This window comes from Leptidea sinapis, chromosome Z (genome assembly GCF_905404315.1).
Source record: "Leptidea sinapis chromosome Z, ilLepSina1.1, whole genome shotgun sequence".
Taxonomy (NCBI): domain Eukaryota; kingdom Metazoa; phylum Arthropoda; class Insecta; order Lepidoptera; family Pieridae; genus Leptidea; species Leptidea sinapis.
In genome coordinates this window covers 8,207,391-8,231,309 of record NC_066312.1, presented here as the reverse complement: position 1 = coordinate 8,231,309, position 23,919 = coordinate 8,207,391, and the positions used below count along the sequence as shown (strand labels likewise).

The 23,919-nt window shown below is 34.9% G+C and overlaps 1 protein-coding gene across 7 annotated transcripts in view; it reads right to left on the bottom strand.

Moving 5' to 3' along the window:
- The window catches only part of LOC126978911 (transcription initiation factor TFIID subunit 4-like), a 37,547-nt gene that overhangs the window by 3,732 nt on the left and 9,896 nt on the right, over positions 1 to 23,919 (bottom strand). For 2 of the 7 annotated variants that reach the window (XM_050828030.1, XM_050828032.1), the window contains exons 2-8: positions 21,215 to 21,370; positions 16,213 to 16,347; positions 15,494 to 15,703; positions 13,699 to 13,854; positions 10,485 to 10,595; positions 4,071 to 4,420; positions 1,978 to 2,170 (exon numbers count right to left, since the gene is read on the bottom strand). In XM_050828030.1, coding sequence (XP_050683987.1) covers positions 1,978 to 2,170; positions 4,071 to 4,420; positions 10,485 to 10,595; positions 13,699 to 13,854; positions 15,494 to 15,703; positions 16,213 to 16,347; positions 21,215 to 21,370 — 1,311 coding nt within the window. The remainder of the gene's footprint in view (positions 1 to 1,977; positions 2,171 to 4,070; positions 4,421 to 10,484; positions 10,596 to 13,698; positions 13,855 to 15,493; positions 15,704 to 16,212; positions 16,348 to 21,214; positions 21,371 to 23,919) is intronic. The other 5 variants (XM_050828031.1, XM_050828033.1, XM_050828037.1 and 2 more) reach the window with 5 other exon arrangements.

The window sequence follows — 23,919 nt, the reverse complement described above, 5'->3', positions numbered from 1 at the left end:
ATTGCAAATTCGATTGACTCACACCACGATCTTTTCGTACGTACTTCTTGACTATCTTCTTACGGCAGTTCCCAATATACTATCTACAGACAACGACAAATTACTATAGTGCGCGCGGAAGCGCTAGTCACCTTCTAAAGTATGTGGGGGGGTGAGACGGGGGAGGGCGCGATTGACAAGACGCACACGATATAATATATGGTCGACGGCAGAATGAGTAACTTGACGTTTGTCTACCTCTCCCACCCTGCCGCTCACATACCTCCGGTGATAGTGCTTCCGCGCACAATATACCTTCTACAGTCAGTAAATAGCAGTCAATAATCTGAAGCTGTCCCAATATACTCGATGAGTCATTCTTATCGGAACATATTTACATTCTTATGGGACGCGTGAATTGTTATTTTCATATAAACTTCTATCGCTGGTAAGCTATACGTCCTCCCATTGACAAACAGCGTGTACGGATAAGGTGATTTACCGTCGGTAAGTTTATTGGGACAGAAAAGTCAACGATAGTTACGATTCTTATCTCAAGTAGGCCACAACCGGAAATACACTGAATATTGAGAACGGCCGTTAGGGGGTGACGTGCCCGGTAAAGACAGGCGCCATTTTAGTTCTTTCTATTTGTTCTATTTTATTTCTTTACCCAGTTTCCCGTTACCACCTGGAGTGTAATTCTCTACTTTACCATTTGATTTGATGAATTTACCTCAAAAACAAAATGAATAGACGTTGTGTCATTCTTCGTACATACAAAAACAAAATGTGTAAGTAACATACATATTTAGTTATCTTATTCTCGCTGTGAGGCCAATGAAAACTCTGATAAAGTCAAAGCTGCCATAGTATACAACAGAAGAAATAATTACCTTCTTATCTTGCCTATTTAGCTACCTTGATATTGTTTACGCATGCATTATTTATCTAAAATCTATTGTCTAACTAACATTTAACACCAATTTATTATTCAAAGCCAAAGGACAATGTCGAAATTCGCCCCAGAACCGTTGAAAATGTGACTTACACCAGAATTATTTAAATATTTTATTTTATTAGTAGCAAATATTTGTATCAAAACGTGTATATAAAAATAATTGTACCAGACTAATTATAATAATGGACATGAATTGATCTTGTTCCTATTGCCTACGGTACCTTTTTACATATTATTTCATAGTAATCTCAATTTGATTATATGAAAAAGAATCACATACGAGTGAAAAAAAATGAGTATCACAATTCAATTTGATATCAGTTATACAGTTTATTTGTACGAGTGGAACATCGCACATCACGTTGCGCCCTGTCAGCAATTGCGCTGGCGCGTGCCGTGTTTCCACATTTTCCCCCAGTTCACGTTCGAGCATCAATCGGTTCGCGTGTGCTCATAACCATTTACCATTATAACCATTTAGACTAAGTTCAATAAACTAATTGCTCTTAAGTCTAGTTTAATTTATGAACCAAACATAAATTAATCTGTACGGCAACCAGAACACCGTACATTATTTGATTGGTTGCAAATAACTTTTATTTCTGGTGTATGTACTAATACTATTGGTTGATTGCTTTATTAGTCAATAAATAGGTATCTATTTATTACAATTACATAGTGTAAACATAATTTCAATCGTAAAATTTTAAATCCATCGTGGTTATTTAACACATTTCAAGCATTTTTTAATTGCGAACGGTGCTGGGGCGAATCATGTATGGACACAGAACATTACTGGAATAAAACCGACACGCGCGCTGAATTAAGTGATAAGACGTATCTACCTCCAAATTTCCGCGCGCCAATACATACGTTGGCGTAACTCGAGCGCGATCAGCGCGCGTTAAGACTCGAACTCCGTCCATTCGCCAAGATGGCAGCGAACTGTTTTAAAATTTTAAGACATGGAACCCTTACTATGCGAATTCGCAGCGGATAAATTCTATTTTATTCAGCGGAAATTTTTAAAATGAAACCTTATTGATCGAATCGCCGCGGTATTTGGTCGATATAAGTTGCGTTATTATGCCTTTTAGATAGCCACTTGTGGCGTGGCTAATCAGAGCGGATACTTCAGGTGAGAGATCTTCTAACCCATGACGCTGAGTGATCAGCTTCATGCGGTTTATGAACGCGGCAATTGACAGCAGGTATTCGTCTTTACACGACCTAAAAGCCAATTAATATTTCTAATATTGATATATGATTGACATAGATAACCTAGATCCTAAAGAATCATTAAGAGAAAAATTTAAAGAAATAAACATTTTGACTGTTGCCTTTCAATACATTTTTGATTATGTACTGTATGTTCATAAGCCCATTGAGGAATTTTCTAGAAACTTTGACATTCATAATGTTAACACGAGGAACAAACATAAACATGTTATGCCTACTACTCGGTTGGGTCGAGTTAGTAAGTCTTTTGTTGGCCGATGTATATGCTTCTACAATATGATCCCAGAAAATGTACAAAACAAATGTGTTACGAAATTTAAAAGAATTGTTAAAAAACACCAGCACACACAGCACCCTCAGGCTCTTTAATTATAAATGTTTATTGTACGATATTACATTGTAATCCATATGTTATATTAAAAAAATAGAAAGCCCGCTGAGTTTCTTGCGCCCATTCTTCTCAGGTCTGAGGCAGTCTCTTTTGAATGGGTGGTAGTGTTTGACGTTCAAGTGATTTTAAATCCTATCTTGAATAAAAATATTTGAATTTGATACAATCCACACATAGCTGTACGTTTTGTAGATACCAAAAAAGTTACGTCATGACAACAGCCAATATGAAATCTGGTCAAGGTGTTTTCAGCCTCCAAGGTACTTCTTACTTTAGAAATTCGGCAGTCTCCTCTTTTCGGATATTTAAACAATCATAATATGCACAATTTGAAATCGTTTATTAGAAGCTATCTCGCTTAATCGGAAACATCATGTAAATGGTGAACAGTATAATATAATACTGATTGAAGAAGGAAGCCTTGATTGCGTGAACATTGAGGAAGCGAAACCTTATTGGTACCTATGGAAGGAACATATTCAAATCAAATTCAGGCAGGGGCGTGCATATCGTATAGGCAATTTTTGTGTGGCACTACAATTGCGCTCGTCACCTTAAGACATAAGATTATAAGTCTCAATGCCCAGTAATTTCACTAGCTACGGCGCCCTTCAGACCGAAACACAGTAATGTTTACAAATTACTGTTTCACGGCAGAAATAGGAGCCGTTGTGGTAGCTACCCATAATCTAGCCGGCTTCCTGTGCAAAGGAGCCTCCCACAAGGGGTTGCCACGATGTTAAGTGTCTGGCCATTCTTAATAATATTCTGAAGGTAATACCGAAAAATCGCACTTTATTATTTGATGTATTTAGATCGGTTTTTAATACACCTTTAGTACCGTTTACCTGCCAAAGCCACTGCAGCCCAAACTCCATAGCGGTCCATCGCTCTTACGTCTGTTGTGAGCATGCGCTGACAAATTTTCAGCTTTTATAAAATAATCGTAGGTCTGGCGTCTACGGGCTCTTAGACCATAAGCAATCTTTGCATATTCCAAAGCTCAACTACGACTAATTCGATCCACAGTGCCTACCTTGCTAAGAAAACCAATCCCCCCCTGGATTTAGGACAGTGTAATAACACTTAAAAAGTTTGTTAAACATGAAAGTTATACATTTAACAATTTACTTGAAAAATTGAACTGTAAGGAGTAGTGGCAAAAACCTCGCTCCTTTAAATATTATTTAAAATACAATCCAATATTAACAGCTTCATCGTTTAGCAAAATTATTTAAGTTGCAATCTATGCAAAGTGATTTAACATAAATAGGAGTACAATATATGCATCAAAACATACCCTGTAAATAAATAAAGGTATTATGGGACTATTATTATACTATACTACAAATATAACTTTATAATGACAGGATCATCTAAGAACTACAAGTAGAGCCTGCTCACGAGCATGATGCATATGCTAGCCATTGCCGCCTCCAACAGAGAGGCGATTGACGCGCCTCACGACGCCGCCACACTCATGATATTTTTAAAACATACCTTATCTGGGTCCCAATCATCTCGGTGGAACCTAATATTCTTTGCGACTCTTCGGCTAAGTTGACACCACCCATAGCAGCTACGTCATTGATATCATCATCACCTGCCATTTTGTCATCACCGAACGGTTGAGTGAACTGTAGAGCAGATTTCTTCTCCTTGTCTTTTTGGGCTGGTTTTCTAGCGGTCAATATAGTTGATAAAACCGCGGATGAACCTCCGGTTTTAGCGACATTTGCTTTCCCGCTTGCAGTCATAGTTTTGCCAACTTTGGGACTGTTGATCTTTGTATGTACCGGTATGTTTTGCAGAATAGAAACTGAACTTCCCGATTTCGGTGGCGCTTTTGGCTGGAACGAACAATACAATGGTGAAATTTCTCATTGTTAACTATTCTATCGCGCATGCTCTATCTACATAATTATCTAGACATCCATAGATGATCTTTGTCGCTAAGATCATGCAAGAATATGTGAAACATAACATATTGACGTATTAAACTAAAAATTATAATAGTACCCACACGCAGGCACCCATACCCATAATTTAAAAGCGTATAAAATAATTGTAAGAATATTGCATAAAAAATAATTTAAAACATCATTCATTATTGATCCGCAATATATTTAATTTTATTATAAAAGAAAAATGTCTACTATGAGGTCTATAGTAACGCATAAAAATCTTATGCAAGGAAGTTCTGAAGCGTTATAGAGTATAATTCGAAAAGAAAAAAACAGTAATGACGAAAAACCAAATATAAACTAAACAACAAATAACTAACTAAAAAAATAACTTTCAAAATCTCTTTCCAATTAACAGATATTTTGTGAGAAACAAAGCAAATGTCGCTCTATGAAGGAAGTAAGAAGAGGAAAGATATTCAACACTTTTATGGTTACTATAATATTGATCGGATAATATATAGAAAATTTTATTTAAAATATGTCGAGTGTTGAAAAGTAAGAAATTTTCTAAGTAAAGGAAAATCTTGAGACATTAAAGGCACCTATATAAATAGTTGTTAATATTAATAGAGGTAAGTAATTAACTATTTATTTTTGAAATCGCCTCAAGCAATTATCCAAAAACATGCTTACAGAAGCAATAACATTCTAACAGCAAGGCACGAATTCAAAGTAAAGAAACCTTAAATTGAAAAGGAACATAAAAACGTAAATGGTGTAAATGAAAAGAATATTCATATGTATTCGTTTGGAAATAACAACTGAAGAAATGGCCAATTGGAGTCATTAGCCAAAGAAGAAATTCAAACATATAACATCAAATTTACCCTCGTACGTAACATTTAAATAATTAACTGGCCTCAAGTAAGTATGCTCAATTACAATATATTGATTCTTTTTCTAACTTTCGTTTTAAGTATAGGTATGATAATATAATAACACATTTTTACACAACAGCAATTTTAACGTGAATTTACGCTTTTGTTCTTTCCGTTCAATGAATTTGATTAAGTAACACACAGTTCTCACACCAACTAAATTTCTAAAAAAAAGTTTTTTTGCAAAATATAAAAACGAAACTAAAACAATTTCCGGCCGGGTGTGACAAGAGAGGGATAGTTATTTCACGATGCGTATAGTCAAGTGTGTTTAGCCGCGTCGTATGTGCCAGCTACTATTAGCTGACAAATGTTTGAAATTAGAGTAAAAAAAAGTTTAATTTTAAGCTTTGGTTTAGTCGAATCTACGTTGCTCGTTTTTTTATAATCCTAGAAAATCATTTTGATGAAATAACCAATTTTCTTGATGACAATCCCGTCTCGGTATTTAATAAAGTACAACAGAAAAGATCTGTTCACGTTTGTCTTTTCAATTGCATTGTATAAATAACCGAAACAACGATGAAGCATCATTCATACATTAAGGCTTTACAGAGGCAATAATCCGGAAGTGAAACGATATTACGGTAACGTACGAGGGCGGAAGACGACCGACAAACCTACACCAAGAGTTTCGGCTGCGTCTGCACGACGTTAAACTGATTCGCTGATTGCATGTACGGGAACGCTAACGACATGGGCGGCTGCAGCGTCGTCAGAGTTGAAGGACTACCCTCATCATGCAACTGACACAAGTACGCATTATATTATCACATAATATTTATTTTTATGTGAGGACTTTGAGCACATATAAGACTTATTTTAGCTTGCATTTTATATCCTCGACATTACGATGCATTGAAATAAATTTGAATGCTGTAGCGATCTTCTATCAAGTAAATGTCCTTTAAAAGATAGATAACATAGGTACATGGTTGACATTTCATACCATCAAATTTAAATATAGGCACGGTAAAATTAAGTGTTGTGCATTTGTGAGATATCAAACACCAGTTTACTGTCAAAGTTTAAAGACAGTTTATAAAAATTAAAATCACTTCTCGACTGTCTCCAACTGCAATCGCCGAACTCCTTACCTTGCTCGTTAATAGATCTGTTGGAAAATATGACAGACACATGAAGTTAAGTCAAAGTCTGCACAACTTCATGCATTGCACGACTAAGTTGTTCGTGTGTGAATAACTATGGGCAGAAAATATTTCAGTCCCTTTCTGGGATTTTCTGCTGATTTTAGAAATAATATTCTAACAATCATTTTATACACAAATCATGTTGATGTTGTCATATACTTGTATTTTAACGAGAAGACCCAAAAGTTGCTTGCACCAGTGAACACATGCACTTATATTCTGTTGCGAGTGTAACACTTATATAATAAATCCATTTTTTGCATACAGTGTTTGCTATCTCAATATTTTTGCATTAATAGGAGTTTTTTCTTGTTGAATCTACTTGCGTTATGTCATAACATGCCTCATATTTACAAAATACACAGCTTGTGAATAATTGCCCTCAATTTAAATCGGTCTATGTTACTCATTTAGTCAATTAAATACGCATGAAATTTTGCATGCTGCAAATAATTTAACTTGAACTTGAATAAATTGTTTGTTTCTTCTTTGTACATATTTAACACTTTTTATAATTTTTTATTTTCATATTCAGCTTTAGGCTCACAGATATTCAGTATAGTAAAAAAGAAACCCCTGTTTCAATTTCAACGACATAGCCTGGTGGTTAGTGGCCTTGAACTCTAAGCTGGGGTTTCGGGGTTCGAATCCCACGAGATTGCTTCTCCATTTGTATGAAGAATATGAGTGTTTGTATCCAAATAATGGATGATTATATATTAGAAATGTATGATTAAGCATGTAAATTGTATTAAATATATAATTGCCTGACATCCCTTGTGGTTAAGTTCGTGGATGATTTAAGTGAAAATACGTGAATAATATACCACATTATTTTACAATTAAACTAGTCCTAAATGTTGGTAACACTACTAATAATGTCACTATTATCTCTTGTCTATACATAAATAACGACAACGTTAAAGCTATCCGAATCTATTTCTCAATAAGATCGTTATTTTATGTTTTGTTTCCAAGCTTTTACACTGTTGCATAAAAATATAATTTGATTTCTATCTTCGAATGTCTGATGCTCTTGTGACAGCGATTATTAATATATTTTAAATGGGAATAAAATCCGATATTGTTCGAGCGGTGACCCATATGTAGTGTTACTTCATCTAGGAACACTATATTTAACATGCTTACAAAAGCAAATAGAGGATCAGCAACTTAAATATATAAACACGTACGCTAACATAGAATTTCAATCTAGACTCAACACTGACTTGTAATATTTACCATAAAAAGCTGTATCTTAAATAAAAACATAGAAGATTTACCATTGGGGGGAAGCTAAACAAATATTAATATTGTAAGTAAGTAATGTAACACTTATTACCAAATCCCCCGTACGTGATGTCTACACAAGTTTAAATGGAAGATATAATTTAGAGGCGACCAAATTCGACATATCCAATATTAAGTATATTGCCTAGTTTACATTGCATAGGCAAATTTTTGATGTTAAAAAATTTAATAATGACAATCTATAAAAGGTATATATATTTCTATCACTGACCTGTATAAATACCGCTGGTGAGGCTGTTCTATATGTTTGACAGCAAATTTTTTGTGACTTTTTCAAGCGCCACTCGCGAGCGTCCAGAGAACTAATTTAAAACGTATAATACAAATGGCTGCGACTGACCGTACAATACTCTGAAGTATTTTTGCATTTTGAATTAATTTCGTTCGTTTTCCGTGTTATTTATACTTCAAGAATCGACGTAATAAAGTACATATTTTTTTTTTGTAAATAGTTTCCCACCGCCTATCGATGTTTGCCGGTTGTCATCGCTAGTTTTAGTACCGCAGACTCTCGCTACATAGCCAACAGCGCCAAAATATCGAATATCGAACAGGCACAAAAGCACTTTGACAGCCGCCAGTTCAGTGGTATATAGTAGAGGTCAGTGATTTCTATGAATCTTTCTGAATCATGACTTATGACGTTACCGGTTTTACTGTCAATTTTAAATTAAATTTTGTTAAAAGCATTCATTTTTCATTGGCCGTTAACGGAACTATAATTTTATACGACGCTATTATGATGCTTATACATTTCCTCATTTAATTTGGTTATGCCATTTCGGATGACATAAAATTTAGATCTTTTGTATAGTAGAAAGGGATAGAGGGCATGATAATGGAAAGTAAATAAACCCTGTCTCCCATGGACATCCGTATTACCTGAGTTGAAAAGATGCGTTTTCAGCCTTTGAGATAGGAGTACACTTTGTACTTGAAGGTGATATGTAATTTCACAAAGTGGCTGTGAGTGGCAAACATTTTCTAATGAAACACAATGTTTTGGAAAGTATTCATCAACGTGATAATTTTGACGTCTTGTCCGTAGGTGTAAATTGGCTATACTATTCATAACAGCACTCTCCATGATATTTGCGGTAGAAGCAGTGCCGGATTAACCACGCACATAGCAAGAATTACAATTGATACAGACCCCGCGTAAAACAGGGCTTCTCATATCCACCTCCGTCTGAGCGTGTTTAAAAGAACATAAGAACTCATTGTTCTATGGTTGGCTGTCAAGTAAAAGAGTAATTTTTTATGAAGTTCGAATATCGACGCGGATGAAAAAGTAATTGAATACCGACATAAGAATAGAGATGAAGTAAAGTAACAACGGTCGGCCTTCGGCCCAATAAAAAATACTAGCTGACCCGACAGACGTTGTTCTGTTCATAATAAAAAAGAACTTGGAATTTCGTAAAATCTGTTTTAATGATATTGTTTTATTTTTATAATGATACCCATACCACCTATCGCAACAAAAGACAATTAAGTCCTAATTCTGGGATATCGTATTTTAACCAAAAAGAAATTGGAGATCTAGCAAGCACCCTCAACCAAAAGTAGGTTTTCTTCAAAATGCAAAAGGAAGTATAAATCTAAATAAAAGTAAATTATACTCCAATGATTATTGGTGAATGATCTAGCAACTTTCACATATTTTTATTATATTGTCTATTTATAGCTCTATTATTACTTTGCAAACTGAAGCTGCAACATATTATTAACAGCGGATTTTTAAGATTAAATATTTATATTTTAAACGGCTTATAGTAATTTACATACGTATTAGAATCTATATTTGTTTTGAAATAGTTATAACCCTAAAACGGCAAATAAAAGAAGTTTTGAGGATTCAATTTTATAACACTTTAGCAGTCCACCCAACAGTATTTGCTAAAGGGCAAACTGCTTGGTTAATCCGGCACTGGATAGAAGATACAGACTGCATAATACCCCATACCTCTAGACATCAGTCATCACCAAAGTATCGTACCGATCGCAGATGACTTGACCGTCGATGATTTGAGATTCTTTTTATTATTAATTCTTTATTCGAGAGGATTTTAAATAATTTCATTTTACATATACATCTTTTGGCGCGTTAGGGAAAAGTTATTAGAGTGAATTTTTACGATGCGCGCGCGCACACCGTCACGCAAATTCGGCACCCCGAAGTTATCTGGTCAACTAGACCATTTCAGCTACCAAGCTCCTTGTTACTCATATGTCTACTGAACCACAACCAATGGACGAAAATTGAATCATTTTCAACAATTAAACAATTTAAAAAATATATATATATTTAATTTAATTACATTGATTGTATTTTTTCTGCAAACGTAAATAGCATGAGGAATATTTTTTTAAGGATTTTTATTTTATTAAGTAATTCTTTGGCGTAATAATATATTCTTACGTGCGTACATAGATGCACACATTTTTTGCTTAGCAAATACTCCCCGGTTGGAAATGCAGCGGATCGTTTTGTTTTCGGCCAATGAATTATGAAACAAAGGGATGTAATTTTTACAATATAAACTATCAATTAATCCCAACAGTAAAATGTCGTAAACGTACGAGGGCGGTAGATGGCCGACTAACCTGCAGGAGTGTCGGCTGTACTTGCACCACGTTATACGGATTCGGCGGTTGCACGAACTGGAAGGGCGGCTGCAGTGTCGTCAGAGTTGGAGGACTACCCTCATATTCCAACTGTAACAAGGACTCATTATATCTCACACTACTCACTACAATCAATTAAATTAAAAAAAAAAACGATCGCTTGTCCAATTTATTAAATAAAATAGTGATGATCTAATTAAATAGAGGAACGACTGATTTATATCATCTTTTTGTTTGTTTTTTCATATAATGATCGTTATTAAGAAGGCATAAATCATAAAATTTACTTATTTGCTATAGGTAATAGCGTAAAATAAAGTATAGCATTTTTATAAGCAAGTATTTTCAATATAAAATTATATTTAACTTTTAAACTGGCATTCTTGTTAACACGTTGTTTAAAATACTTCTCGTATAAAATTTATAATAAAACAAAAATATGGGCGAATATGAGTGATCTGTTGCAATTCAGAGAACACAGCCGTTTCTTTGACATAATTATATCTACTTTAATTAATAACCCATTTGCAAAAAAACGGGCACCTTTTAAAAATTTTTTGTACAACTATCTTAAACAAAAGAGGATTTATATGCATTCAATTAATTAGAAAAAATGTCTACGTATTTAAAAGAACTGGAAAGTAAAATAAAATGTTCCAAATCACGGACCGTTATAAAGCACCTTTATGCTAGTGTGTGTGCGGGTACGGGGTATACCATATACACAATTTTTTCTCTCTTAAATAATCATATATCCACAAATACTTTTATAGTTTTTTTTTTAGACTTTTCCACAACACATTACGGCATTTTAATAATATTTTATTGCGACGCATCTGTCACAGACGATGGCAAATCTCATAAAGGCGGCCTGTATTAGTGTAAGTGTTTGCGTGGGGCTATGTATTTACACGTTTACCGGCTTGTTTTGGTGCCTCACTGTTATGTAAAGTGACACGGAAGTCCTTCTTATTTTACGCGTCCGTGGTTCCAAATATGGAAATTTCAGATTTATTTAATAATATTATTCTTTTCAATTCGAGCATTTGCTCGCAGTTTGTGTTTAGATATTGTGCTAAAAATAAATAAAAAAGAGTTGTTTTTGTAATTTTATGAATTGATGTAAATTTAAATAATTGTTTTTTTGTGAAAAAATTTATACCATAATATGGCAGACAAGACAATTATTGCTGGTAATATAGAGACTCTTCTTCAAGAAGACTGTTCCCAATGTTAATTGTCGAAACAGTTTGGAGTTAGTCGTTTCACTTTTCAGAAGACCTGGGCTAGGTTTCAAGAAACCGGCTCTTTGAGAAGAACACCGGGATCAGGTAGAAAATGTTGTACCGAGCCCAGGGACGATCAATATGTTGTGAGCCAAGCTTCACAAAATCGGAAGTCTACCTACAATAACATCAAAACAAATTTTGAAGATATTAAAAATGTGGGTGTTAGCGTACGGACTGTCAGGAGGAGACTTTTAAAAGCAAAACGCAGCCGAAGACTAAGGGGTCCTAAATTACTCCGTAGGCACCGTAATGCAGGGTTAAGATTTTGCCAAAATTGTGCAACGTATACAGATTTAGAATGGAGCAAGATAATATTTTCTTATGAAGCCAGAAACTCATTATTTGGTGAGGACCAGTAAAGTGCAAAGAAGACCAGGAGAGCGTTATGCAGCGCCATGTTTGAAGAAATTACGCCGTACGGTTGGGGCTATGTCGTGTTAGGAACTCCTAATACCTCATGTACAACAAGCGTTAGCTGTTACAAACTGTAATTGTTTCTACTGTGTTTATATATGTCTTATGTATTTACAACAATGCTCGAGCTAACCGAGCGGGCTAGGTAAATGCTAACTTAAATAAAGTCAGGATCCGCCGTTTAGATTGGCAAGCGCAAAGTCCCAACCCCAATCCCAGTGAGCCTCTATAGTACCACGTGTTAGAGCTGTACGTCCATCCTCACAGATTATCCGAAAGCTTAAAATTGCTATTACGGCTGAATAGGAGCGTATTTCCTAAGAAATCATAAAAAACCTCATCCAAAGCATGCCACGAAGAATTGCAGCAGTAATTTCAGCCAATGTCGGGACACAATCAATATTATTTTTTTATTTTATTGATTGTAACTTTTAGTGAAAAAAGGAGAAAGTCAATAACTAAATTAATCTTTTGTCAAAATGAGTATTCCCTAAAAACCTAAATAAAACAAATTAAGATCGACTTAGTTACCAGACAAAAGTGTTACATCAGTAAATAATTTTTATTTTATTTTCTTGCATCAAATCCCTTTTGCAACTACCGTCAATACTAAAAGTAATTGAATAAATCAAGTGCCCCTTTTTTTGCACATGAGTTTATAATATCAATTTTTTTTATCTACTGATTATGTGGCGTAAGCTTCCAAATAGGTATTGGAGATAAATAAAATGATGTTATTATGTAAAGAGACTGATTTTTTTTTATGAAAATAAGAGACGAGACGAGCAGGACGTTTGGCTGATGGTAATTGATACGCCCTGCCCATTACCATGCAGTGCCGCTCAGGATTCTTGAAAAAACCCCAAAAATTTGGAGCGGCACTACAACTGCGCCCGTCACCTTGAGACAAAATGTTGTCTCATTTTCCCAGTAATTTCACTAGTTGCGGCGCCCTTCAGACCGTAACAGCAATGCTTACACATTACTGCTCACGGCAGAAATAGGCGCCGTTGTGGTACCCATAATCTAGCCAGCATCTTGTGCAAAGGAGCCTCCCACTAGTGATCTAATAATAGAGTGCAATTGAAGCTAGATTTACTTCAGTGACGATGTTATTAAGCTATATCGATAGGATTAAAATAATTATAGTGTGCTATTTTTGAAGCTTTTAGCAATCAATACAAAAAAAACTAGATAAGTAGTAATCGGCAGCATTTTAATAGAATCTATTATTGCGTAACGTTTAAGCACACTTCATTAAATATTTTCCCACACATGAGTCGATACATACTGGCAAGTAGTTCACGTGATGGAAAATAAAATCCGCTGCCCATTAACATTCGCAATGCAAGAGTTCAGGGGTCAGATTGATGCAATCTTAGCCTTTGAAGTCGTAATGTTTACTGAATACTACACCAAATAGTGACTGTGCAAATTTCTAGAAAGAAAATTGTATACTTTCATTGTGAAAATAGATATTTAATTCTTACCATCTGGATGTTTGCGCCCAAAACTACCGGTTGTGGTTGCGATGGAGCTGTTGGCGATGGTATGCTTGAAAACGCCACTTCAAGCGGTGGTGGATTTATGCCCTCTAATACGAGCTCCCCGGTGCACATGGACTGTCTCAATGGAGGCAGGCTTTTCTGTGAACACAATAATATTATAAGATGTATATCTACATAATAATTTGTATCTACTATTTTTCAGTAACTAGATGGTCCGACAGACGCTGTTCTGTCAATGACAAAGAAATATGTTAATATTCGGGAATAATGTACTGTGACACCATCGGAAATGTGTAATAACGCATTTCTGAATGGTTCTATAATAAAATGATAAGGATTAATAACGTATTTGTGTAAATAGCTCTTACATTACCGCTTTGCCAATTATAAACCGGTTTAGGGTAAAGGCAGCGTTTTCGTTGAAAGCTCCCAGACGGTTTATTTTAGGTACAAATATCATTAATGTATATATAAATATGTATTTAAATTATATACTTAAACATTCTAATGAAAATCGGTGTTAAAGATATTGGGTTTATTGCGAACAGACAAACAGACACACGCTGCGAAGGACTTTGTTTTATAATATGTAGTGATATTATATATCGAATGAGCGAATATTCCAGTCTCAGCTCAACGTAAATGAAATAACATTTTACAAATGACGATTTGAAATGAAATTATTTTAACAAAGCCAGCGATGCGCCGGAAATAATATAGCCGAGTGTAATAAGGCATATTAAAACACGAAAGTGGGTTTATCACACGAGGCGAAGCCGAGTGTTATTATAGTATCACATGAGTGTTTAAAAACCTAATTATCAACAGTTGCAAACAAGACTTATCTACACCCATAACATGTACCCTGTAAAAGATTCTTAATACTTATAATACTTTGCTTAGTTTATTTGTATATATAATAAGTAATGGATAATATTAGGTTACTACTAGGACTGGCTGTTTTAATGTTGGCAATAAGCGAACTGTTTCAGAATCTTTAATTGAGAATTTAAAGCATGGTAGGTAAATAATATGATGTATTACTTACTATACTTTTATGATGTCTAGGACTATTAAGTAGGTATCTAATCCTAGGCCATAAAAACCAAAAAAAAAAATGTAGGCAGGTAAAATCATAAACACACAAAATATGCCATTTTTATTATGTTGCTTAATGACAGTGAAAATTTTGTGATAATCAAATAAATAGTAAGTTAAAAAAAAACTAAAAAACACGCTATTTATGGAAACCTAAAAAATATTTTTTTCTTTATAAAAGTGTGTTTTTTTTTGTTTTTTCAAACTATTATTGGTTTTTTCAAACTATTATTGAATTAAAAATTCTCTTTGGGATTCGAAAATATCCTAACATAAGTAAATCGATTAAAAGGTAATGATTGAAATTTAAAATTAACATCAATTTCTCCGTTATAGACGATAGATGAAAATTATATATTTTTTTTTTTTGCAAATTGGAAAATGCCATAATTTCATCGGTCCTCGATAAATATCCGAACTTTGGACGAAATCTGGCTGTCTAAAGGGGGTGAAAATCGTGCTCAAACGAAACCGTTACAAACAAACATACATATATGTGAAGCTAATAAAAAGCGTGTAGAAAAATATATAACAAATATATTAAACAAAACAACCAAAGCAATCAACCAATTATAACCAATTATAAGTAACAGGGTAAAAACAGGTAATATTTGGGATTCATCCTACGCCGTTCCTTTGATGACCAGCTTTCTTTGGTTGCAAGAATTTCTATATTTACCCGTAAGAATCCTATAAGGCAGGGCTGTGGGCTTGCTTTGAGCAACTTTTCTAGTCTATCGCAAAACTCCTCTGGCTCCACGTGAGCATCAATCAACTCCTGAATGAGGTTCCGCACACCTTGCTCCACGGACTTTGGTTCCTTGGCCAACACATCCAGAATGTTTGCTAGGAAATTGCGACACTTCTCTTTCGAGTTATCTGGAGGTTTCTGTAAAAATAATCGGTACTCATCCGAATAGGATTTTTAGAATAATTGTAGCTATTATAGGTCCAGAGCCCTGTGACATCGAAAGCATAGCTTAATTCCTACGACGACAGTAACAAACTCAGCTATTGGAACTTAAACGTCAGCATTCTAATTTATTGCTTCGGTACATTCGTTTTAAATTAAATTATAACGATATTTTGTTTTAGTTTTTCATCATGATTAGTTGCGTGAATATTATTGATATATCGCGATTGGTGATAAACTGACACTTTTCCAATTTCATCAAAAAAGTTCTTTTTGTGATTAAAATTAATAGATAAGTATTTTTTTCCCTAATAAGGTTATGGTTTATCCAAGGATAAAAAATATTGTATTTGTTAGTGTCATTTTTGGAATCATTTAGTAATTTTGGTGCCGTATAAAAATTATCTTTGATTGTATTTTACATGAAAATTTGAATTATTGTATGAGTAGTTTGAAAGCGAGGGGTTCGTAGCAAATTCTAATACCTGATTTAAGATGACGGGCTGCTGTTGAACTACCACCGGGGCCGTCTGCATTGCGACGGGGGTCGCGACTCTAGGTCCAGCCGACATCTGACCTGGGATCGCCACGCCGGTTGACACCGATACCACACCTGGCTGCTGCACGAAATTTAACAATTAAGTATTCAAAAGAAAAATATATACGAGGGGAGGTCAAAAAGTTCGCGGAATGACTGGGAAAAAAGATGAAATGATACATTATGTTATTTTTCCTTTTCAATATATTCCCCCTTAACACGAATACATTTTTGGGATCTGGCATATAACTTATTAATACCGTCGAAAAAATAGGTTTTGTCTTGGGCGTCAAAATACGCCGAAATCGCCGACTTGACTTCATCATCGTCTCTAAATTTTTTTCCACGCAGCTCTTTCTTCATCTTTGGGAATAAATAAAAATCGCTAGGGGCCAGGTCTGGACTGTAGGGTGGATGGCGTAGTTGTTCAAAACCGCATCGATGAATGGCAGCCGTCGCAACATGACTCGTGTGAACGGGCGCGTTGTCGTGCAAAAGGAGTACACCTTTTGTCAGTTTTCCTCTTCTTTTTTCTTTAATAGCTTCTTTTAATCGGTCCAATAGGGAAGCGTAGTACTCTCCCGTTATAGAAACACCACGTTCTTTATAATCGATCAAAAGAATACCTTCAGTATCCCAAAAAATAGTCGCCATGATCTTTCCGGCCGATTGCGACACTTTAAATTTTTTTGGGGGTGGTGTGCCTTTTTTGTGCCACTGCATCGACTCCTGCTTTGACTCAGGCTCATAGTGGTGAACCCAAGTTTCATCACCGGTTACAATTCGGGCCATAATTTCTTCCCTAACTTCTCCACAGCGGTCCAAATACTCGCGGGAACAGTTGACGCGCTCACGTTTTTGCAGCGGCGTGAGCATTCTCGGGACCCACCTTGAACACACTTTACTCATGCCAAGATGTTGATGAAGAATATTTAAAATTGTGGTTTCTGATACTCCAACTGATGCTGCAAGTTGTTTCTTCTTCAACCTTCCGTCTTCCAATACAAGTTTTTCAACTTTTTCAATGATTTCCGGCGTAGTGGCCTCAATGGGCCGTCCAGGTCGAGGATCATCTTCAATTGACTCCCTTCCTTGCTTGAAAAGGCCGTGCCATTTGTAAATCATGGTTTTACCAGGAGCAGAGTCTCCGTAAACAGCTAACATCTCTTGCAAAATAGTTTGAGGCGTTTTTCCTTGTTTGGTGAGGAACTTTACGACGGCGCGATGTTCAATTTTCTCCATAGTGGCTAGTTTGTTCCCGATTTACTTGTTCACTCGTTTGTAACTCGAAAGCTAATGACCCAATTAGGCTAGAAATTGGCATATATAGTAATTATGAGTTACTCAAGTAGCGGCTACCTGGAGGAGCGACCTCACCCCCGCCAACCCCGCCATTCCGCGAACTTTTTGACCGCCCCTCGTACATCCACGCTTCTTCAATTTCATAATATGCTTTAAATCTCGCAGTACTATTAGTTGATATTAGTATCAACAAAGCATCTAATGGCATTTAATATTTAGGGCAACGCGAGATGAAAATCGAAATCGGACAGTGTTGAGGGACTATTCCTTCCGTAGGTACAGATAATAAACACTCACACCTCACGTTACATTGCCCAAATTATTAATTAATTATAAGGTAGTTAAACTCAGATCACATTCAGACATAAAAAGCTTCAAATTACTATTATACACTTAGGTATCATATCAATAGGTAATCAAACCTGAAATGCTAGTTCATTTGCCCAAGTTTCTATCCTCCATCCTCTAACGAAAGCACTATATAAATATTACATACCTATCGATATTAACAAGCTGGTAGCAACTTTTCAAATACTTTATCCAACTATAATTGTGCCCCTCGGTTTAATACACGTTGTTTAATATTATACCTATTGTGGCTTATGAATAAGAAATAGACATATCTGGAACATCGTACCTACTATCAATGTGCCTACTAAGGTGTATTTTTGACAAACAATGTTTTTAACTCTCTTACCACTACGCCAAAGCACGCGGTTAGAGAAGTTGGTTTGTCTGTTATGATAAAGGCTATAAAATATAAAAGATTGGAAAGTCTGCGCGGTATTATCAGTATAGGTATTATCTATGTATAATATAAATGTAAGAATTCTAATTAGATTATATAGGAACTGCTCAAAACAATTAGATGAACAAACTTTAAAGAAAAACTAAATGTTTCCTCAATTATTATCATCCGCTATATAAAGCGGAGGCAAGAGGCGGAAAACCGAAATAGCTTCCAAGTTTTTATCAATAGCTTTCAATAAAGAGGTCAAGAGTCTGATAAACCTTAAAAAGAAACAAATTTTAAATGGTTTTTAAGATATATTAATAGTCTTTTAAATATTGTTATTTAATGAAGTGAATGAGATCAGATCATGGTGCCAGATCTGCGTGTCTACCAAGCTGTTAGATTGTGTCTACCAAGATAAGGTTCGAACTATTCCTTATGTAGGAAATAATCTAGGAGTAACCCTTACAGTTATAAACAGACTTTCGAAGCGATACCGCGAGACCGGATAATACTCACGAGGGGCTTAATTCTCCATGAGCCCGAACTTAAATTCGATTGGACAATTTGGAGACTTGCATCCGGATGCGTCCTATTACACCTCAAACACTGCAGCAGATCACTGAAGCGTTGAATGAAGAATGGGATCGATGTCTACAGGAAAATATTCGGGACATCCTACGAAGCATGCCGTGTCGTTGTCAAGCTGTGAATAGGGCTCACGGGGCTACGCACGTTCCTGAAGTAACAGACGAATATTTAATTGAAGCCTTATTACAGTAGAAATGAAAAGTGCCAAAATCTTGTTCCCTTAATTGTTTTGAACAGTGTATTATTTATAAGTAAAAAATGGTTTTCTATTTTGTCTGATATCACTTACGCTCCAGTTTATAAAATAGTCATTAATCAGTAATAACTCATTTAGTAATGAAGATCAGTGCCACCGACAATAACTGATGCAGACCGGGAATGCAGAGCAGATATTTTAGTGAAAAATATTGGTTAATTTCACGAAAGCAACATGCGTATGTAATGACTGATGATTTACATCCACATTCTAAAACGTTTCCTTGAACGCTCTCGAAATATTTACACAGTAGTACAATCACCGTCAAACTTAAAGTAGGTAGGTACTTTTTGACCGAGCTTAGAGAACTTCGATTGAAAGATTTTGTTATTTTAATTATTTCAAACAAGAATAGAATTTAAATAGGTACCTATTAGAAACTTTGATCATTTCCCGCCATTCAATATGTTTTCTTTCGAGATTAATATTAAATTTAGAAAAATGGTGGTTAGGAAAAAAAAATTCAGTGATTGCCTTGCACAAAGTGTGTATGGAGTCGTCGGATATTTTCAGGACTAGCTAAAAGCTAGGTATTAATTCTATGTGCGTATATCGCACTATTGATGGATACCTATAGGTACTAATACATTCTCTGTCAAAGAATAACGATTCGGAGCGACTGCGTGCGTTAGAATTAAAAAGGCTATGAATGCTATTAATGAATTCGCCGGAAATCCGTAAGGAAACAAAAAAATTATAGTGCGAAAACGATGTTGGTGCTTATCGTCGATAAACAGGACGTGCGCTAAATCAATCCCTATAGTTCAATGAGCGGCTCAATCGAAATCCTTGCTGTCTCGATTCGTGGTCGACGTACCGAAATATTATTTTCACTGATGGAAACATTTTACAATCCAATAGCATTACAACAAGCAAAATAACAACGTGTACGCTCAAATCTCCAAAAAAAAAGCATCACAAGTGGTCGGAAAAGTTCAAAGTGGTCATAATTTTGCGTCGGTCATGCTTTGGTGGGAGGTATTTTGTCAGAGTCTAAAAAAAATTGTGAATATTAAGCCAGTGCATTAAGAGACTATCTTTGATCAAAGTCAAATAAACTTTAGTCAAATAGGCTTTAAATAAGCGCATTTGAATTGTCATTATGTACATATTTAATTAAGATTACTAAACCTGCCATAAAAATATACCGAAAGTAGAACTCGTAAGAAAAACATATAAGAAAAAAAAACGGTCACTCTTAATTCAATGAGTAGTTAAAAGGTATTTGTAATATACTTGGGTACACTTAGTGTTGTGGAACCTCTTCGCAATTTATTTATTTATTCGGAAACCCAACAATCGCACACTAATACATTAATGACATACAAAAATAAAAAATATATATATCTAAGTGTACAGATAACTTACAGGGTTACACATCTTTCATTATCTGTTACCTTCCCGACCATACTATACAACTTGTTTAAAGTTAAATATTATGTTAGTAAAATTACAGTTTATCTAAATATTATGTTAAAATTAAGTCTAATACAAAACAACAGCATTTAAATCTTATAATTTTTTTTTCGCAATGCGCTGTTCAAACATGAATCATGGACTTTCCAGCAAGACTCAGCTGCTGGTCACAAGGCACGAACTATGTAAGTCAACGTTCTACCTGATGTAGACTGGCCCATCAAGCCCTTACTAGACCGAACTACCTATGGTCAAACAGTCATGCCCTGTTCTAAGCGACACGCTGACATTGAGTCGCTGAGACTTTTTTATATGGAAACAGTTGGCCATACAGATTGCGTATTTTATGAGAGCCCACTGCTCTAACGATAAAAATGATCTAGCTAGATGACACCTAGGTTCCACAGTTAAATGCATTTCCTGTTTAATTTATTGATTTACATATTAGTATGTTTAAATAGTAGGGACCAACAACTATCTTACCTTGTTAATTAAATCTCACGTTAACACATGCACCAACACCAATATGTACATGCATGATTCTGATTGGAATTATCTAACTGCATTTGGGGGAGTTTTTTGGTGAGTTTTGGTCTGGTATGTCCTATTTCAGAGTGCCGATGTATATTCTGACTAGGTAATTTTACTTACTGCCGGCACAGTCGAGAACCGGAGGGTCTGAGCTTGTGGCGCCGTCAGCGTACCGGCTACGGGCGCAGAGCCAATCCTCAACAGATGGTATTGACCATTCTCTGTCCTTAACAACAAATGACTCTGCTGCCCTTGTTGTAGACTTTGCAGTGTTATCTAAAAATGAACGCCTCATTTCAATGTTGTTATACATACCTTTTTCTTCTTGTTTAATCATTTGTTTTTGTAGCATTTGCATCCAAAACACGATTCATATGCAGGCCCTTTATTAGATTCAAAACAAGGGAATGGTTAAAGATAGAAATGATTAATATGAGAATGCAAAGAAAGTATGTTACATCAATCAAGTGCAATCATGCATGTTGCTATATATAGTAGTAGTTGATATGGTTTCCTGAAAGAAATTTGTAGGAATTTAGTAAATGTAAGTGAATACCATGAACATATTAGTTGATGAAAGCACCTGTTAGATATAGTACTTATTATAAATTATTCCTTATTTAATATAAATTACACTTGTGTGGCATGCATAAATAATGTATTGCTTAAACTTATTTCTATTATTTCTTAACCTTCTTTTTGCTTATTAACAACTAGTCATTTGTTCACATGCAGGCGTTTCCAGTTTCCACCTCTAACCCTAGCTTGTTATTTCTATTTTTTTCCTTTTGTTACGGAGTCTTCCTATTTTTAATATGATTTTTTTTTGAGTTTCTTTCCATTCAATTTATGTGTAAGCCAAGAGAGATCTCTTGGCTTTGAGATGCCAGGAAAAACATAGTGCATAATAATATGGTAATGTTCTTTCTTTGATTTTTTAATGGGACATCTTTGCTTTTTTATGAAGTTTCTTATTAATGACGTTTTATACATATAGATAATGCACATCATACAAAATCAAAGCCGTGATATGGCACATTCCACAAATGACAACATAATAAGCTTCGACTGCTATGTCTATACACTTCTGCGTTTACTCCAGTTGTTTAAAATATTATTAGTCAATTTAAGCACTTTTTCAGTTTAAGCTGCGTATGTTGAATTTAGAAACCGATTTGGACAGTGACATCAGTGGAGTAGCAGTTAGTTATTTTTTAAACACATACGAAAAAGAGAATTGCTTTAATGATTAAGTTTGTCAGTCTGTCCCTAATTTCTGATAAAGCTCTGGTCAGTCAGAGGTTGTTTTACGTTTTTAATCAAAAATCACATCGTAAGGGGAAAGTTTGTATGTTTATTTATTAGTTTGTGCGTATATTTGTTGCTCCTTAAAGCTCTAAATGTATTTGGATATAATAAATTATAATGAGAGAGACAAACTGATTATTAAAATATTAAGTACCCTGAAATAAATTGTTAATTGTTATTGTTGTTAAATTTTGTATTTCAGACATCTTTTCCAGTGCATCTTTTTGCCATTCGTAGTGTAAGCGGACACTAACATATCTTGGTATGACAGCTTTTGTCAAATTATAAATATGGCTAATTGGACTTTTATATGTGCATAAATTTTACTAAATTGACAAAATATATTGACTTTCGAAAGATAAATTTTTAAAGGAATAATTTTTTTAGTGGTGATATATAAATCAACCTCGAAGCCATGATTAGAGCAAATGCCACTAGACTTATTTGGTTTGTAAAATTCTTCACATCTCTCCCTTGCTACCGACTGGCGACAATTCCCTTTCACTATCTCGTGTACGGAAAAGCTGAAAAAGAATAACTTTTGCAGATTTGCGGTGTAAATTAATATCAATCATCACTAGGTTGCGATACGTCTGTGATACCGTGTAAATAGCACCAATTTGTATTTGTTCACGTTCTTGTAAGCCTTTCATATTGGCAATGACTTTCTGTACCCAAAATACAATATTATTCTAAGGGATTTAAAAAAAAAGCGACTCTATCGGCAATGATTTTCCGTGTACAAAATACAATATTGCTAATCATTGTTCACGGGGCCTTTAAAAAGAGAGCGACTCTATAGATTTTATTTCTGACTGTGTACTTGTCGCGTCCTTTCATCTGTCTCATTCTGACAAGCAGGAGGGAAAGGGATGTTAATTCTTGTCAATAATTGTACCATATTAAATTAAAAAAATTTAGTTTTACTAAATTATTTACGCTTTTTGCCATAAATGAATAAAACATAGCGGTAATAAGTCACACAATCTTTTTTTGCGTCGTTGACGTATTATTTGAGCACTTTTTTATAGCACACACACGGCTTGTTGATTCGACACACCACTAAGGAGAAAACTGTGCTCACATTGTCTCTAAGTATCCTTTTGCCGTTCCGCTATCAGACTGCGAATGATATGTGCATAATTTATAGAATATGCATTGACTACAATTGTTTACAATTATATTAAAATGCCACGACCTTTGCTCATAATTCGGCATTAAAGACACCTATCACAATTAAAATCTTTTTTGTACTTGTTGGATAGCTTTGTGTATGATTTATAATTTCTTCACAGGTTCTTTTTCATCATTCATGCTCGTCATAGGCTACTCGCTCCTTGTGGTGGCTGGATGATCCTATTATGGGAAACTCTGCTTCATATTTTAAAAGTTAAAGTTATTTATAATTTTAAATACATTTTTATAATCGCTTATAAAATGCTCAGCTAATTTATTGTCAATGTATGGATTGATGTTCTGTACTCAATACAGTTAACATTTATTTTTTTGAATTATTT